Source organism: Conger conger, chromosome 8 (assembly GCF_963514075.1).
Source record: "Conger conger chromosome 8, fConCon1.1, whole genome shotgun sequence".
NCBI lineage: Eukaryota > Metazoa > Chordata > Actinopteri > Anguilliformes > Congridae > Conger > Conger conger.
Window position 1 is genome coordinate 42,832,153 of NC_083767.1, and position 19,377 is coordinate 42,851,529.

At 46.9% G+C, this 19,377-nt stretch overlaps 1 protein-coding gene across 1 annotated transcript; it reads right to left on the bottom strand.

The window, feature by feature from the left end:
* Positions 1-462: 462 nt before the first annotated feature.
* On the bottom strand, positions 463-17,228 carry usp44 (ubiquitin specific peptidase 44). Its single transcript, XM_061252184.1, has 6 exons — positions 17,089-17,228; positions 11,178-12,788; positions 4,607-4,805; positions 4,278-4,386; positions 3,361-3,572; positions 463-2,638 (listed from the first exon to the last, which is right to left on the bottom strand). Exons 2-6 carry the CDS (start codon positions 12,702-12,704, stop codon positions 2,511-2,513), a joined length of 2,175 nt encoding a protein of 724 aa, XP_061108168.1. The 5' UTR covers positions 12,705-12,788; positions 17,089-17,228; the 3' UTR covers positions 463-2,510.
* Positions 17,229-19,377: the final 2,149 nt, after the last annotated feature.

Consider the following 19,377-nt stretch of genomic DNA (forward strand, 5'->3'; position numbering starts at 1 on the left):
TGTGGAATCATTCTTGTGTTTGAATGAGATATGGAAACTAAAGTCCTGGGATTCGCCATGTAAAATAATAAGAAATAAAATAGAAAAGGCCATTTTACAGTTTAACAGTACTGCTGTAAAGGTCCCTGAATCCCAGCAATTTCATCTCTAGAGTGAAACCTGTGACCCAGGGCAGGGCTGCCCAATTAGGGAGAGTATACAGGCTTTCATTCCAACCAATCTTCACCTTCAACCAGCGAAGAGGGAGCTAATTGGTGAAAACCTGCATACTCAGTCCTCCATGGCACACGATTGGGCACCCATTCAACATGCAGTTACTCATTTGCAAATGTGTTATGTTAACAAGCTGGTACACATCACATTACAAAAAATATGTACAGTGACTAAATGTTGGAGTGACCTTGAAAAAGAAGTGATTCAAGAGCTGGGAAAGACGTACATAAATATTCACAAAAGGAGTCGTTCTTTAAAAAAAAAATGAAAAAATATTTTATTGAGGTAAATTTCTCTAAAAATTGAGGTAACAATTTGCATAGTATTTCCATAAATTTACATAAGAAACTGACAAATGCTGAATTAGAAAAGCCGTGTGCGTTCACTGTCCCCGGTAACTGATGGTTGAAATATGAAAAGGGGCTTTCGCCATTAACCGTTAACTGTACAATCGTGGAGAATAATCTTTACAATACACATTCTCAAGGTCTTCAGCAAGGAATATATCACACAAAGAACATCCATTTTGCAATATTACAGGTAAAAATTCTGAGCCAAACCTGTCAAAATGTTTTACTTAATCATTTTTGTTCCTTGTGTCTTGAGACTGAAAGCTGCTGGTGATTTCTTCTGCTTTTGTAATCAAAGATGCGCTCCAAAAATACCTTTCTTAAAAGAAAATCTCATTGCAAGATTATCAGAAAATAAAGTATTCTTTTACTTTGGTGGTTCTAATGACACCAATTCTTCTGGAATGCAATTTATGAAAATTGTCTGAAAAATCCATACATTCTTATTCAAAATGTATGAAAAAATACAGAATTTAGTTTTCAGGTCTGCACATTCCTCTATTCAAAATAGGACCGCTATCTACAGAAAAAAAAAAACTTTGTATAGATCTTGTTCTTTTTGATACCTTTTTCAATTTTGTTACATTCAAAAATACTTCTAAAAAATACAAATGAAACTGCAGTAGTTCTCACTGGCGCGGAATAGGATGTGGGAGAAGGTAGAGATAAAATGATAGTTCAGAACATAGTGGTGGAGTAAGTTCTAAAAGTGTGGTAACCAGCCCTGTTCCTGGAGATGGACCATCCTGTTGATCTTCAATTCAACCCTAATTTGGCACACCTGACTCTACTAATTAGCAGCCCAACGGGATCTGTAGCCGTTGAATGAGGGTTGAGGTTGGAGTGAAAATCTACAGGACTACAGATCTCCAGGAACAGGGTTGCTTACCAGTGTTCTAAAACAGGTTTCCCCGTACAGGGCAGAAGCCATTTCCTGTGACAATGTTGGAGCAACCTTGTTTTCCCCCTGGTGGGAAAGGCAGTAAGGGTTTTTCAGTGAGTGGTCAGGTTCCCTGATGGCGTAAGAACAGAGGATGCTGGTATACTGGAGGTCTTATGGTCTGCCAGGACCTGCCGGCATTGCAGCACAGCCCAGAGACATCGACGATGCCAAACTCCGCCATTTACCGGCCAGTGTTGTGGCCGATCCCTATACCTGCTCACAAAAATACATTCTAAACTCATGGGGTTCCAAGTTACACCGACTACATTCCTGTGATCACGGGCCAGTGGGTATACATACGGTGACCCACTTTTTAGACATTTTGGGTGCTAATTGAACCACTTTACAAAGGAGAGCGGAGAGGCCTGGCTGGGTTTAATCCATCAATACTCACCAGGGCTCATATAACGTGGGTTTTTGCTAAGTTTCCCTTACCCATCACCCCAATCCACCCTTTCTATATTGTGATCACAGTTAACAAGGGTTTTGAACCGTAAGGCAGATACCTAGACATGTCCACATACACACATACATTATTACAGTATTTGGAGTGATGACAACAGTTTGTCTTTTTTGTTTAGAAAAGTATAACCTGACCATGATTTGTCAATTTCCACATGGCATGTCTCATCTGTCTGACCACATGCACCTTCTATCACTAAAAACAAAAACAAAAAAAGCCTGTACACTATTTATAACAAAAAAAGTTTACAAATTTAATACAAAACCTTATAAACACAATATACAAGAAATTCACAAGTCGTTCTCTTTAAAAAACACAAAAGAAACAAAAGGAAAAAGCGCAGTTTCGTATCCAGTTCTTAAAACATTGAAAAAGGTACTCTTCCTCGCTTAAAAAAAGGAAACGGTCCGCAAAGAGAGTCTGGATGTGGATGGAGGTCAGGGGCTTTGCTGATGTGGAGACTCTCCACGGCGGCTGCTGGTGCTGAGGGGGGGTGGGGCGGGGGGTTCCAGCCCCTGTGCTGAGGGGGGTATGTTCCCTCCTAAAGAGCTGCTCTCCCCTTGTCCTGAGAGACCCGCTGGGTGTAGAACAGGATGTAGGCCTGGGCTCTGCACACCTCCTCCACGGTGCAGACGTTCAGCTTGGAGTCGTTACAGTGGACCCAGAACCCTGTGGAGGGAGAGGAAATGCTGTGGCGTTAGGCACCCTGGGGACGAGTATTCATGCGATACCAACCAGGGGAAGACTATCCGTGCGACACCAGCCAGGGATAATTTACTGTTTGGCATGAGGGTTACTAGGAAAGACAATGTACTGAGAGACAAACTATGCAAACGTGAAGCACTTCTGATTGGTTAAAATGTAGAATACCATGTAATAAATATGGCCGCCATTACCTAACTATCCTGTAGGGGGCAGCATAAGAACTTTTTTTCATCCTTGAAAACACTGAAACTCATTTTAAAAACCCAAATGACAAGACTTCACAGCACTTCCCCCCCCCCCCCCCCCCCTTGAAAATGTTAAATAGGTGTCTAAAGCACAGCTGTCTGAAAAGGGCTGGTGTGGACACAGGATTTTGTCTAGAAGATTCCAGCACTAAAATATCCAATTCAGGCAATCATCACCATCCCTAGAGGACCATGTTATTAGTAGATCATTAGTAGATTGAATCATATCATATAATACAGGAATCAGGACTCTCAATCCTGTTCCTGAAATTCTGTAGGTTCTCACTCCCATAACAAAAGCACACCTCATTCAAGCTAGAGTACTCTGAGCTGCTAATTAGTAGTCAGGCGTGAAATGAAAAGCTACAGGAAGCTCCAGGAACAGGGTTTGGAACCAGTGGTGTGCTAGCTCCCCCGGTTTAAACGTCCGGCCGTTCTGACCTCCTTCTGTGTTGTAGCAGTAGGCAGTGTAGTGACCGGAGCCAAAGCCCTTCCCATGGTGCATCACGACGGCGGACAGCTCGTAGACGAAGCGCTCGGTGCGCGGGGAGGCGGGGGACGAGGGGTCACGGCAGCAGTACGGCTCCATGTTTAGCACCTGGTCGAAGCTGACGTGAACCCCGATCTTCTCCCGGTGGTTCCTGCCAGACCATCTGACCAGGGAGAGATTACATTACATTAGTCATTTAGCAGATGCTCTTTATCCAGAGCGATGTACAATAAAGTGCAAATCAGAAGCAGGGACAAGTGTGCTTAAGACCCTAGAGGAAAGTACAGTTCCAAGTCCTAGGGTGATAGAGCATGCACACAATGCTATCGTTACTTTAAACCAGGGGTGGACAACTCCAGTCCTGGAGAGCCGGTGTGTATGCAGGATTTTGCTGCCACCAGTTACCCTGGCTCAATCAGCTAATTAGCCATATGCATCATGGCCGATTCACTCACAAATTAAACCACAATAAAATGCAACAAGAGAAGAACATCTATCAGCTGCTGCAAACTCAAAGCAAACTAAAACTCATTCTCTCAAAAACAGAACTGCAATATCTGGAGGAAATGTTCAATTAGATTCATCAGGTTGAGTTGAATGGGCCTGGAGAGCCACAGGGCGTGCTGGCTTTTGTTGTTACTCGGCACTTCATTGATCAATGAAAGCAGTTGATTACACTGTAAACAGCAGCACTCCAGGACCAGGAGTGAGGACCGCTGAATTACACGCTTCAGATGAACACAATGACCTGCAGTCACTAAGGTGTGTCTGTAAGCCACCTACACGGTATTGTACTCACAAAATTGTACTACAAATTTCTGGAAGCCTTTGTGGAAGAGGTGCTAATTGTCTCTGGAGTGTGGATTACCTGAAGCGTTTGAGGTGCAGGCGGAGGACCTGAGGCAGTTTGTGAACCATGAGCTGCTTCTGAGCTTCAGTGAGGATGACGGGCTTGGAGGAAAATCTCCGCCGCTTACCTGGAGGAGGAGAAAGAGGGAGACGGGAGAAAGGGGGAGATTTGATAAAGAGATGGAAAATGGGAAGGAGTGGCGAGGCCATGTTACCCTTGCAGATTATTAATTTGCTTTTATTGTGAACAAAAATGAGCAACAGAATTGAGAGGGAACTTATTAGCCATTTTGCATTTAAGAATGATGAGATGAAAATGTCTGGGGTGCGGTTCTCCGCAGGACTCACTGTTGCACTGGTCGCAGGCGTAGATGCTCCCCTCCAGGGCCTCGGTCTCGGTGAACTTGGCCAGCATTTCGGTGAGCTGGCAGGGGAACTGCGAGGCCGTTTCCTTCCCGCTGCAGTGGTAGCGCTCAGGAAACTCTAGGGACAGGTCCCAGAACGGCTCCACCGTGTTCGACCTGTAGTCACAGGCCAGACACGTCACCTGAGACAGAGAGAGAGAGGAGAGAGAGAGGGGAGAAAGAGAGGAGAGAGAGAGGGGAGAGAGAGGAGAGAGGAGAGAGAGGGGGACGGGGAGACGAGTGAGAGAGGGAGAGAGGGAGGAGAGAGGAGAGGGCAGGAGGGAGGCGGAGATATAGATAGGGAGGGAGGGAGGCATAGAGGGAGGGAGGGTGGGAGGGAGAGGGAGAGGGAGGGAGGGAGAGGGAAAGGGAGGGAGGGAGGCAGAGAGAGAGAGAGAGAGAGAGGGAGGGAGGAAGGAAGACAGAGGGAGGAGAGAGATGGGGAGAGGAGTGATGAGAATGGCTGCAGGGTTTGGGATAAGCTTTCAAGGATATTAATCAGCTGTATTCAAGCCTGGTCCAGGGGTTATGCTATTTTTTTAAATCCAGCTAATCTCGTGTTTCAAGGTGATTTGAAAGCGAGTTGCTTAAACAGCTACGAATTCCGGTTTGGCTCATGACCATTTGATTTGTCCTTGAACACTTAATTTTCCACATATGGTGTCGTATCAATGACCAGGTGTACACATTCAGCATTAACGGCATGAATGACTTCAGCTATCAATTAGTTAATCAATGCAGAATGTAACTCTTCTGAAATCAATCATTTACCATGGCACAGAATGGAGAGGGTGAAAGCATTAGTAGTCTCAAAATCAACGCGACTGGCTAAATGTCCTTGAATTAATATGGAATATGAATCCATTATCTGAGAGTAATCATCCCTTTAGACCGAAAAAGGTTCTAATAGAAAATAATTAACCATTCAGGGTCAGGGTTTAAAACCACTGATATAAATACGTGTTCGTGTGTGTGTTCGTGTTTGTATGTAAAACTGCTGGCAGGCAGGAATACTGGCCACTGGGACAGTTTTCCCTAGGACATTTTCCAAAACAATGGCAGTCTGCTCCTCCAGCTCAGTGGCAGCCCCAGGCCCCGGCCTGTCCCCACAGCCCCTCAGAGCCAGGGGCACAGCTCCACAAGCACCGGGCCTCTTCCTGTGCGTTCACCTGCCCCTCTGCCCGGTTTAGCTAACTGTGCCCGGTTTAGCTAACTGTGCCCGGCTTCGCTAACTGTGCCCGGCTTCGCTAACTGTGCCCGGCTTAGCTAACTGTGCCCGGCTTAGCTAACTGTGCCCGGCTTAGCTAACTGTGCCCGGCTTAGCTAACTGTGCCCGGCTTAGCTAACTGTGCCCGGCTTAGCTAACTGTGCCCGGCTTAGCCAACAGTGCCCGGCTTAGCCAACAGTGCCCGGCTTAGCCAACAGTGCCCGGCTTAGCCAACAGTGCCCGGCTTAGCCAACAGTGCCCGGCTTAGCCAACAGTGCCCGGCTTAGCCAACAGTGCCCGGCTTAGCCAACTGTGCCCGGCTTAGCCAACTGTGCCCGGCTTAGCCAACTGTGCCCGGCTTAGCCAACAGTGCCCGGCTTAGCCAACAGTGCCCGGCTTAGCCAACTGTGCCCGGCTTAATTAACTGTGCCCGGCTTAGCTAACTGTGCCCGGCTTAGCTAACAGTGCCTGGCTTAATTAACTGTGCCGTTCCTCCTCACCTTTTCAGATGGAGAGCACGTGAAGAGCACTTTATTTTTGGCGGGTACGCGAGGCCTGCTGTTCGGTTCTCAGCGTGCGCATTACAAGAACTCCACTGGAGCAGAGAGTCTCCCCCTCCCCCTCCCCCCTTCCCCTCCCCCTCCCCCTCTCTATCTCTATCTCTATCTCTGTCCCAGATCTGCGCTTACATCTTCTTGTAGAGCAGCCTGTTTAAAGAACATTAAGCTGCAGCGCCCGTCTCTGGGTCGCAGTCTGTGGAGAATGCGGCAGGCGGATTGGAGAGGGCAGCAGCGGGACAGCTTGGGATGGTCCGGGCTCTCTCCCAACTGCACGGAAGCAGCGGGAATATGGCACTGCCATTCCCCGGAGTGGATGACAGGACTCGGAAAGCTCAGCGATTTGGCTCCCTCTCCCCCTTGTCGACCGGCCAAACGCGGTCGGAAAACCGAGTACCAAATACATTTTCCATTACATCACGACTGCTACCATCTCCAACTCCCTAAGGGGGGGAACAAAATGCACCACAGGAGCAGTCAGGAAAGCTGGTGAGCTGCTTTCAACCACAACGGCACCAGAAACGGCATGCTGTCTAGGCAACTGGACTGGTGAAAAGGAAAAACACGCAGGGTTCAGCTCAACCCGTACGCCGTTATTGAAACGCATTCTACACCAAATATAGCTTGTACCTTACAAATTATCTAATGCATTTGGTCACGTTTGGAAAAACTGCTCACCCGAGTTGAACTCTCTATCTCATTGACGTCAAAGGCAGTATATTTGCGATGAACTAAGCAAGAGACCCATGGAAATGGCTGCACTGTCTCTCTGTTAAGCTAAAGCTGAAAATATGGGCACACTGTACTGTGCTTGCTCGACTGGCAGAGGACAAGCACCCGCAGAGGAGATGATTGATTTTGAGATCATAAGGGCACTTAGGGAGCACTGGCATGAATGCCAATGTGCACACTCTTTTGGTGTGACATGGGAGTGCAGTTCTTTGTTCCTACATCATGTTGTGTAGACTGTCAAAATATTAGAGGAACGCTCATCAAGCAGAATATTAAATGTATTGTGTTTTGGGCAGCAGTCTGTTGGTAGTAAAAATCCGTATTTTTAGGTGAATATTTCTCCCATAAAAGAGCCAAAAACACTGCTCCAGCATCGGACGATACATTATATTAATTGCAGCCATATGGCTACAACAGCTTGGTGCATGATTGAAAAAAGGTAATCAAAGCCCAACCCCAAAAATCCTATTATCACAGTAATACAAAAATATAACTTAACTAAAGTAAACATAACTAAAGCCTAAAAGAATAACAAGAACCTTGATGTAAAGATATCTTCAGTACTTCTCACATAGAGAATGTTCTAGAGCAAAAACCCACACCAGCCCTTCAACCCCTGATTTAGCCTATATTTCACGGAGAGATGATTCTCAAACTTCCTGCTAAAGAATGTGCACAATGGGTGTTTGAAAGGATTGAGTAAAATCAAAGAAATGCAATCTTGAGCAAGATAAAAAATTAAAAAAACAAAAGCTGTAAGATTGGCCAAGAGGAAACCACCCTTCCCTAATGAGGAACTAATGGCGGATGTGCATGAGTGATCATACTTACATAGTGCAAGTGTGTCTAAAATTATCTTCATATAAGAACCGAGACTCGCAAATGTAGCACGTTTTTGAAAAGTGGCGCAAAGTGAGTTCTTTATTCACTTACTTTCTTTCTGTGGAATTTCCACAGCTAGTCTGTGGTCTGTTTGCACACCAAACCACAAGATGGTTGCTGTGTGGACTGCTGGAATTTGATTGCAAAATACAGGGCAATATAGTCAAACTAAAGTTCTTAAATTTCAGCCATTAATTGGATCAGTTAAATCATTGTGTTAGTTCTTTGCATGTAATTTTAGGATTGCCATTGTGGTTGGAAAGTTGGAAGCTTTGAAACTTGTACTTGCTCTCTAGGATTTAAAACATTCAAATTACAACGTCAATTAGTATGGAAATATGTGGATACACCATAAAACGTTTGTTACACACGTTCTGCCTCTGAAAAAGTGTTCCAAGCTTACTGTGAGGCGGGAACTGAAAGATATGACGACCAAGGAAAGAAATCTCACAATACCTGTTCAGGTGTAGTAAACCAACATCAGAAAACAACTGGCTTGAGGTGTGAAGCAATAATTATCCTAACACAAACATGGGGAGGGCTGAGTCACAGGACCCAGGTGAGAGTTCAGAAGATAAATATTTTGTAGTAAAGACGGCGTCTCGCTGGCTGTGGTGACGTATTCGGCGGTAACCATGGAAACGAGCGACACGCCCGTGCGTGGGCCACGGTGCGCGGACACGCAGGGAAGGAACCGTATCGGACCCGCTGCCCGTGCACTGCCAAGAACACAGCGGCCTGGTAAACAACAGCGCCCCCCCCCGTGCGCACACTCTCCTCCAGCCTGGCACGTTTCCTGGTGTTTACCGCCAGCGCGGGTCACACGCTCTCCCGCGCGCTGCACTGGGAGAGCGCCTCTCGCTGTCGCTCTGTCGACAGCTGTTCCACAGGGGCATGTCAGGGCCTCGCTGCAGACCTGATCCAATAAGCGCAGCATCTCCGGGAGCGAAGGGACTCCGCTCCAGCTCAATTTCACCAGCATTCAACGCTCAGGTTGACAACCGATTGCAAGGATCAGTATTCAAATGGACGTTATTAATTACTCACTCGATAGCGATAAAACGTTTCCAGTCACTCGGACTACGCTAAGTTTGATCAAAAGGCTCCATTCCAGCACTCCCCTACAGAACAGGTTTCCCTAATTCGCTCTAATCCACACAGGAACAGGCTCATTCAGCGAGAGACTCAGAGCTTCTCCCAAATCCCCCAACGACAGAGAAACACAGAGACGAGCGGGGGAATGCCCTGCACTAAAGTATAACAATGCACAACTGAAGGAGGATTCCTGCAGAGGAACAGATCCACATCACACACACTGCAGGAGCAGACTCATAACCTGAAACACACAGAGAAAAATCCCAGTGATTCAGCCAGCCTGTGAAACTGTGATCGTGTGAAATGGTGAGACCTTTTTCGAACATTCATCAATTAGAAGAATAAACTTTCTTTTGTCGTGCCTTTGTCATAAACCCTGCTCCTGATCCAACCACACCTCCAACACCAGCATGCGGATGGGTGTGGCAGAGACTGTTGAAATTAGCCAATAAAACAAGACGATGACTTATGATGCAACACATATATAGCGTGATATAATATACCCAGGTTCTGATAATGAACTTTACTACCAGCAATGACGTGTCAACTGACCAACCGTCTGATAATATTCAGGAGCAAAAAAACATCTACAACAGGAAACACTGACCAGGAAACACAAAATTAAGTCTCCAACTGTAAGCAGTTTAAAAACACCCTATCCTTCACCAACATTACCTTGAGCTGTACTCTTTCAAACAAAATCTGCAAAACACAAAGCATGCTCTGAAGGAGACAGTAGCAATAAATATAGGCTAACTGGCATGGAGCCAAAGCTTCTCTGGCACCGTCTGCGATGAAAGCATAATGCCATTTCTTTTTCAATTTGTTTTAATCAGGAGTTCTTCACTTGAAATGAAACCAAATTTTGTTAGGCCCTTTGCCAGTGGCACCACACGGGTTGTGCTATTTTCGGGGACCAGTAAAGACCGTTTTTAACACAAGAAGTACAAAGACAGACCGGATTGAACGCCACACGCTCCAACAGCCAGCATAGCGGCTCTCTCTCACCTCTTCACTACACGCGGGAAAATAAAAGGTCAAACTCTTACCACACCTCGAGCTCCACAGACCGCAGAAGCATAATGTAGCAGGGAAGGCAGAGACATGCTGGTTTTTCAAACATCAGTTAGTGTCACGTTTCTGTTCACCTGGCCCCACACATGCGCCCCTGCTCCGGTTTAGAACAGTTCCCACTCCATTTCTTTCATCGCCAGAGAGCCATTGGCGACACCACATCCTGTACTGTTCTCTTTCTGCCAGACTGCTCATACAAGCGCTCATACAGTTCTTAAGCTGTACTCTCCTGCACTCTGAGAGGTCCGATGGTCTGTACAAGGCTCTGTGACAACAGAGTTTAACTTTATGCCTTATGAGAAACCATGTTCAATATCTGAGAAACAGGCCCATGAAGCACAGATGTATACAAAATAGACTTGAAGGATATTAAGACCAAGATGCTAGGGTAATGCTACTAATGTTTTATCTACCAATATATGAGTGGGGGATGGGGAGCAAGCACAAGTGAGGGGGTATGAGACTGGTGAACCACGAGGACAACCCCACCTAACAACTTACTGATGTCTTCTCCTGCCTTTGTGTCCATAACCTGATTGTGTGTGGGGGGTGCCCAATCATGTGCCATGGAGGGCTGGGAGTATGTAGGTTTTAATTCCAACCAATCACCACACCAGCTGGTTGAAGGTTTAAACGCAACGCCAGGTTGATTACTTGGGAGTAAAAGCCTGCAAACTCTCAGCCTCCATGGCACCCCTGACCGAAAGTGCCCCCTAACAGTTCTCTCCTGGCTTCGTGCCCGTGAACCTGATTGCGCTGCAGCCCCAAGTGAAAATCGCCTCGATTATAAAGATTACACAAGCTCTACGGCTGATGAGGTCCTGGCTCTCTCTCACTTGGCTGAGCAGCCGCCCGTGGAAGATGGTGTTGACCACGCCCACGAACCTGATTGCACTGTAGCTGTAGCCCAACGCGAAAATCGCCTCGACTACACAAGCCCTACGGCTGAGGTCCCGGCTCTCTCTCACCTGGCTGAGCAGCTGCCCGTGGAAGATGGTGTTCACCACGCTGAGCACCTGGCGGATGAGCCTCCTCTGGCCGGGCGGGGCGCAGGCGGGGGTGAGCGTGCCGGTGTTCTCCAGCTCGCGCTGCACCTTGTCCAGCAGCTCGCACAGGAACTCCTGGGCGTCCTGCTGGGCGTAGCCGCGGAAGGCGGGGATGAGCTGCCACACCGAGTGCAGCATGGCGAAGGGCGATACCAGCGCCCACTTCCCCGACCACATCACCTGGAACAGCGTGTGCAGCTCGTGGCACAGCGAGATGTGCTTGGAGCTGGGCTCCTTGGGCTGGATCAGCTCCATGCTGCGGGACCGCGATGCCCCGCCGCTGAGCCCGGGGCCCGAGCTGGAGCCCGAGCCCGCCGACGGGCCCTTTTTCTGGGCCTGGGGGGAGGAGGGGGAGGACGGGACCTTGGTTCCGGCGCTCCGCACCACCAGCTTCCCGTTGACGGCGCTGGCCAGCAGCTCCAGGGCCTGGTTGAGGTCCAGCTGCAGGAAGCACTCCCGGAAGATGTGCAGGTGGCTCAGCACCTGCAGGATGGAGTTCATGTAGCAGGTGTTGCCCAGGTTACGCAGCCCCGTCACGCCCGGGGTCACGGTGGGCCTGCGCTTGACGGGCGAGTCCCCGCTCTTGGAGCCGGCGGAGGTGGAGGTGGAGGTAGGGGCTTTGGTAGATGAGGTGGCTCTGGTTTTGGTTCGGTTTTTGGCGGCGGGGCGGGTCTTGGTCGGCGGCCTCCTCTCGGACCTCCTCGTCCTCTTGGGTTCGGGCGCGGAGCGGGTCTGGGGCCCGGCGTCGGTCCGGACGGGCCTCGGCGCTGTGATGGCCGCGGCCGCCGCTCGCTGGCTCTGGCGACGGAGCCGATGGCTCTTCCTGGGCGGGGTGCTCTCCAGCTCCTCCCTCAGCTGCCGCTTCAGCTCCAGCCTCCGCTCCCGCGCCTCCCTCCTCCTCTCCTCCTCTTCCTCATGGAGCCTCTCCTCCTCGGCCCTCCTCCTGCCCCCTGCCGTCAGCTCGAACCAGGAGCGGAACACCCGTCCGATCAGGGCATGTCTTCGGTGCCAGAGGGCGGTGAACATCCGGTCCTCGTCCTTCAGCTCCCGGGCGGTGCCCAGCGGGGCCAGGTCGTCGCCGGGGGCGACGGCGGACCGCAGCGTCCGTCCGCTGCGCGTGGTGCACTCGTATCGCTGGCTCTTGATGGCAGCCAGCGTGCCGCGCAGCAGCTTCAGGTCGCCCATGGCATTGTCGTTGAGGACGTAGTCGTCGCACAGGTAGCAGAAGACGTACAGCTCGTTGACCTCCAGGGCCACCGGGTGGCGCTGTTCCAGGAAGTGGCGCAGGGCGTGCTCCTCGATGTAGCGCCCGCAGGCCACGTGCGAGCAGCTCAGGCACGCCCAGACCGACTCGGTGGTGTTGCAGTCCACGCAGTGCCACTTCTGGGGGTTCAGGATGGAGTGGTCCTGGGCCAGCCGTAGCCGACCGATGTGCTTGCACTTGTCCATCGCGCCCGCTCTCTCTGTCGCTTTACATCGGCACGGCAACCATGGCAGTCTGCAGAACACGCTGCGCCCACAACATGTTTTTATCTGAGGGAGGGGGAGAGATAGAGAGAGGAAGTGAAAAGAGGAGGCAGATCCGCACGTCCGTGCACTCGAGCGTTCTGGAGCGCCTCCAAGTAAAATATCGCATTTCCAGAGAGCAAGTAAAGCAAGAGCGACAGCATTCTGTAAAAAAACACAGTTAGGACAATAACAGAGTCTTTAGGACAGGGGTGTCAGACTCCAGTCCTGGAGGGCTGCAGTGTCTGCTGCTTTTCGGTGCGTTTCAGTACAAGTGATTAATTTAAGCCATTGATCGGCTACACTCCACACAGCTGGTTCTCAAGGCCTTGGTGGGTGGCTGATTGAGAGGAAACCGCAAAAACCTGTCAGCCCTGCAGCCCTCCAGGACTGCGTTTGACACCCCTGCTTTAGAAGGACGAAAACAATTCAGTGTGATTATGTGAATGCCACCACACAAGGCACAAGATGATTTGGACGAGCAGAGTCTGACTCTCAATAACGCTCGATATTAAGCAGGAAGCAGCTCCGAGATCGGGGGAATTCTCTCATCTCCATTTCCCTCAATATTACGAGCGGAAAGAAAAACGTAAACTACCCTAACCCGCATGCTTCACCTACATACAAACAACGGAAACCTTTCCCAAACACTCGCAAGAGGCGGAGGACTGTCTAGCATCACATAACGCGCAGTCTGGAGAACAGGTCCGGACAAAAGACCAGGACACTTTCTGTAGTGCGTGATGTTATTCCTCTAGCGAGTTACATATAAATTTTTAAAACTTCACGGGTGTATTTTATCGACTCAGAACTAACCCTGAGGTTGTAACCAAATACACCCTTTTTAGTTTAGCCAGGGCTCCACAGTGTCCCATTTTAGCAACATTTGGTCCTGAAAACTGCTGTGTGGACAACTGGAAAAAATAAATTAGGAACACAACCACTAATTGGGGTACATTAGTGTGCACCTAAATTTTACAAGTTCCAAGAGCACATGTGCTCCTTAGAAGAAGAAAAAAATGTTAGTGTAGAGCCCTGTTAAATCTCTGTAGTACCTGGTTAGAGCTGATGGGATCGGATTCTTGAACTATCCCCTTATAAAGTGAGTGAGTTTCCTCAGCCACCTCCTGCCTGCCTGCCTGTTCTTTCAGCCTGGTTAACAAAGGGGGGCTGGGCTCCTGGAGCAGAATGGAGGGACGGAGCTGGCCCTTTGTCTGCGGCCAAGCGCTGCGAGCGCAGGGGGAGAGGGAGGCCGGGGGCCCGAGCGCGGACGCCCAAATTTAGCAAAGCTGTCATCAAGCCATACAGAGCCCCCCCAAGCAGCATTCAGCCTAAATATACTGACACGCAGCATGCAGCGGCTCACTAATCATAAGTACATGACTTATGGTCGCCTTCCTAGCCACACGACCACCAAATCTGGTAGCCCAGGTATGTACTAGAATACAGATGTGTGTATTGGTACCAAGAAAGTAACATTGCAAAATGTATCCTGTCTTTCATTTGTTGAGCATTGTACTGTATTAAAAGGACAGATACAGTCATACAGAGCAGAGATGTCCCAAAATTGAAACACTTATTTAGCCAGTTGGCACATCAATTTTCAGGAAGAAATGCTCCTAAAATGGGAGCATTGTAGAGATGTGCTGTACAGCCAATTTAGTTTTATATACTCATAAATGTGACAAAAGAAATTAGTCAACTATTCACTTTGCCAAGATGATGATAGAGCAAACTTAGGCCTTACTTTCTGTTTCACAAACGCACTCTTTACTTTCTGAACACTAAAAACTAAAAACAAAAGGTGATGAAAGTACTTTCTTACTGCACTGGCCACACTGCACTGTTCACAATGCGCAGTTATGGCATCTCCCAGAGTCAGCCATTTTATTCATTTCTTAGCAAAAGCTGCAAATAACTTCAATTAACATATTTAAAAAGGCAGCCTGATGAGCTTTTTCTTATCACAAGAGCAATTCCACCAGCCAATGGCAAGACAGGCCTACACTGCAAGATGGATCATTTAGCCAGATAAAGAAGTAGCGAAAGAATGTGACATTTACTTTAAAATGAGGTATTACTTCAGCATTAACGCTATTGATAATATTTCTGTAGGTTACACCAAGAGAGATGGGTGTGTTTCAGGCACAGATTACTGCTCAGTGAAAAATTTCAGAAATCCTAGCACCTCTCTCCCGCCAAAAGACTAATCAATCTAAGGCATGCTGACTATCAATACATGCACCCTACTACCCATGTATGTTGATGTATATGCCCTACAGCTCTCTACATACACACACAAACTTTACTTGCGCAAATGCGTCTCATATCAGAATGTCTCAAAGTGAAGGAAATGGAAACTTCCTCTTAGGCTTTTGTCTCGAAAAATGAATGACTCCTGTCTAAAGGCCGTTTTCTGAAGGCAATCTGGTGACTTAAGTTGGCAAGCCTCAGGACGGATAGCAGGCAGGAGACTAGAACCGCCGGGAATTCTGTAGATAAAACAGCTCCTATGGAACTGTTTTTCAAATTACGAAGGTAGATTTATGGTCAGTGTGGGGCATAAGTTAACCAAATATCTCACTGAGCAGAGGAAAATGATGCACTCACAAGAAAAAGGTACCAAGTACTGATTGTGCACTTAAATGAGAAGCACTTTTTAAAAGTACTGTTGGGCATGTTGGTTATTCTGAGTTTGATATCACATAATACCTGGGCATAATCTTCATAATAAGTAGCCAAATAAATAATTTACAACTTGAGCACTGTAGAATTTTCAATTCTCAAGATGTTCATAACTAATGTTCTACTATTTTCAAGCATGAGCTTATGAGGAATGGGGGACATTTTCAGAATAGGCCAAAACTAATAAAAGCCATGACTGGCCATGACTGGCTCCAAATCCTTTCATTTGTTTTGTTTATAAGTTACACCGCTTGTGAATAGTCAGCCATACGTGTGTTCTTCCAAGAGTGGCACTAAATATTTATTTAGAGTTGATAAACTCCTTATACTATGCCAAAAAAACGTTCGTCTGGAGATTGCGGCTCAGGGACATATGACGTTAGGGGCTTCTTTACTGGTATGCGTGTTTTCTGAAAACTAAATTGACGTGGTTTGGCAATTTGTGATTTATGAAATGTCGCCGATCTCTAATCAGATTAGGGAAATTACCTGTCATGCGCCACAGTAGTGTTCCGAGTTATTGTTTACACATGTAGCTATTGGGCAAGTACGTTAGCTAGGATTAATACAGAAACTCGAACTCCACTCCCACGCATACCCGAGCAGCTAGCTAACGTAACAGCAAACACTGGTGTGTTAAACCGAGGTAGCGAGCGTACTCCGCAACTTTAATGAGAACTTACCTACTCGAGTTGTACGAATTCGGACTCAGCTATTGTCAGCACGATAGCAATCCAGAACGTGGACCTAGTTGGCTGGCGAGCTAGTACCAACAGAAGCCACTAGCTAATGTTCGCTCCTTAGCTGCCTAGCTAGCTCACTCGACTGAGAAAAACAACGTTGGCGAACAACATTGCATATCATCAACAGCTAGCCAAATAAAATAGCATTAATGGAAAATCGCATAAGTCCTAAATTCAACAGTTCTGTTTAATCAAGAATTACAAACGTAATGTTAACTGCGTATCAAAACTTCTGAATTCCCACGTTTATGTGCGCCCACGAGCTTGTGTGTGTGTGTGTGTGTGTGTGTGTGTGTGTGTGTGTGTGTGTGTGTGGGGTGGGGGGGTGGGGGGGGGTGTTGCCATCTAAGGTTAACTTAACGTTAACCGAATCAGTGTGAACAGACTTGAATTATCTTATTAGCTAGCGGCTTAGCTAGCTAGCCAACATATATTAATATAACAATATGTAAACTAGCAAGATAAATGTGCGTTAACAGCATCAATGCAATCTAATTAAGATAAACTGAGCCCACTTCAGTATCTAGGTGATGTTTCCATACGATTTTATATGCATTTGGCAAGCTAAATTGGTAAATACACGACACTTATCGTGGAACAAGAACGTCTTTATGTGCGCGCTCGGAGATGCTATTGCTAGCTAGCCACTTGTTCCCAACAGATCTACTACTTCACAGCATGTCCTGTAGCTAATGTTAGCTAGCTAAGCTAGCTAGTTAAACCCGCCAGTAAAGCACGTCAAAACATTATTGGCAGGCAATGGAGTGACACAGATTTACAAGCCAGCGTATGTATTGAGTTTACATGTACGAAGTTAGTTATACTACAGAACGTTACTCTCTATCTAGCTACACACTTCTCAAGAACTAGCAAGAAAATAAATATGTAAACGTACGTACCTATATCACACTACGGCACTTACTCCGCTAGCACTGTTGCCGTCGCCATCTTGTCTACTGTTGTCGCGTGGAGTCGGCTGCTCTGCGTCCTGGAATGACGTAAAAACCACAGAGCCTGTGCTGTGTGACGTTTTACCGAAGTTACTTTCCACGCGGTTGTGCGAAACACGTTTTCATTATTTCTTAAAACGTGAAACAACCCGTCGTTCCAGTTACGAAAGTTGGTTTGAGTAACATTTCAATTTAGATTTTGTGATGATTATTTGGCATGCCCATTATCATATCACCTGAGAGTGATAGTGTTAGTATAAATGCTAGTGCTGCTAGCGAAATATCAAAAAGATCCCTTTACGCTTCTTTGTTTCTTTTTTCAGCTTTAACCCTTGCGCTATGTGTTTTAACGCCTCACATTCATGAAAGGACGACCTGATAGCTAACGTAAAATGGAGAAGCGGTTGCTCATAAGTGGAGGAGCTGAACCGCTTAGTTTTAAGCATACTGCATACTTAGTAAATACTTCATATGAGTTGAAAGCTTCACATTTATAAATGCCCGTTTAATACACACAAATAATATTTAGTTTTCCCATGTCTTATTTACCATTACAAAGTTTCACTAGAAATTCCGACATTTATTTGGCTGCTATATGTCGTGTGTCCACAGGATGGCAATGTCGGACAACAGGAATTCACGGTGCTGACATCGGCAAATGTGTAAATGATTGTTTAGTTGTTTGGGAGATACCTTTATCTAAGGCAACTTGCATAGTTCACATTTTTAACATATTATCTATTTATATAGCTGGGTGGGTATTTACTGCGACAGTCCCAGTTAAAGTAACCTGAGGAAGAGTGTTTTTGGGTTACAAATCCAGCTTTTTATTTAACCAGTGTACACCCCGATGCTACATCTTTTGGCAGATCCATCGGATGAAATTTACTTCTTACTGCACTCTTAGTTGTGCTATCAGTCTTAGATGGTGAGACAGAAGCAAGAGTTTTATTCCAGTTTTACTCGGTGTATGGACCCTTGACTATGTATGGATCCGGACTCTCTTCCCACATGAAACGCACAAACAGCCATGTGTTTATCGCTGCTTGAGGGATACTGTCAGGTGGCAGAGGTCACTTCTCTACATCACAGTGTTATTAAGCAGTTGGTCACATGTACACATGCAGATGTGTGTGATAGTGTGTAATAAGTGAAAATGCAAACCTTTCTTTTGTACTGTATAGCATTGCCAAATTGCCATTGCCATGGCCCTCCTTGCTCCCAGTTGGTCGCACCTATGAAAGAAATCTTCTGCACATGGTGCGGGTTGGGGCCTCCATGCGGGCTAGTGGCACTCGCAAAAAGATGGTCTTATCACAGTCAGCATCAAGACTTTCCCCTTCACTGGGTCTCGTCTGAGATATTCTTTCTGATTCTGTCATCTGGTGAAAGAATAATCTTCACCTTCTTTCTGTAATGTTTGAGCAAGAGGTTTAATCATACATAATAATACATAATACATAATCATACAATTTTTCCTTTTTATCTTATGTAACACACCACCATGAGACATGCAATGGCATCATTGCACTAAGAAATCACAAGGACCAGGCAAATACACACCAAGATATGCTGAAGCATCTACCCCTGGCCTGAAGACAGCAAAAGTGCCCTTTTGGCCCCAGCAATTTCTTCAGAAATATATAAACCAAAATAAGAAGGCAAAAAAGGTCAGGCAGACAGCTTCCTTAATATACATAGTTTGCACAACTCGCTTCAGATCAGATCAGAAATCGCAGGAAAAATACATGGCCCTACACGTGACTTCCCCCACCCCTGCTTTAGGCTTCAACAAGTTCACAAAGCTCACTTTCAGAACATTTGCAGGTATGCCAGGCAGGGACAGTGACAAACACAGGTGAGTTTGTATTGATATTATTAATGTATTGATTGCCATCAATTTAATGTGAGTACAAAGTATGAGACAGGGACTGTACACAAATAATGTTCTTTATCCTGTGGAAGGGCAGTTCACACAACAAGATGTACTGTAGCCTACGTTTGAAGTCCCACTGGTGGGCAGACCCTCAGCAATGATAACATTCATATCACCTCCCTTTGTGTTTACCTTCAGCCCAGCAAACCATCATTCGTACTGTTCACTGGTCTCCCAAATAAGGTATTTAGAGAGAGAGTGCCTTGACGGGGATTCGAACCCAGGCCCTCCTTGCTGTGAGGCAGCAGTGCTAACCACTGCACCATCCGTGCCACCACTGCAAAATTCACTCCATTAAATAT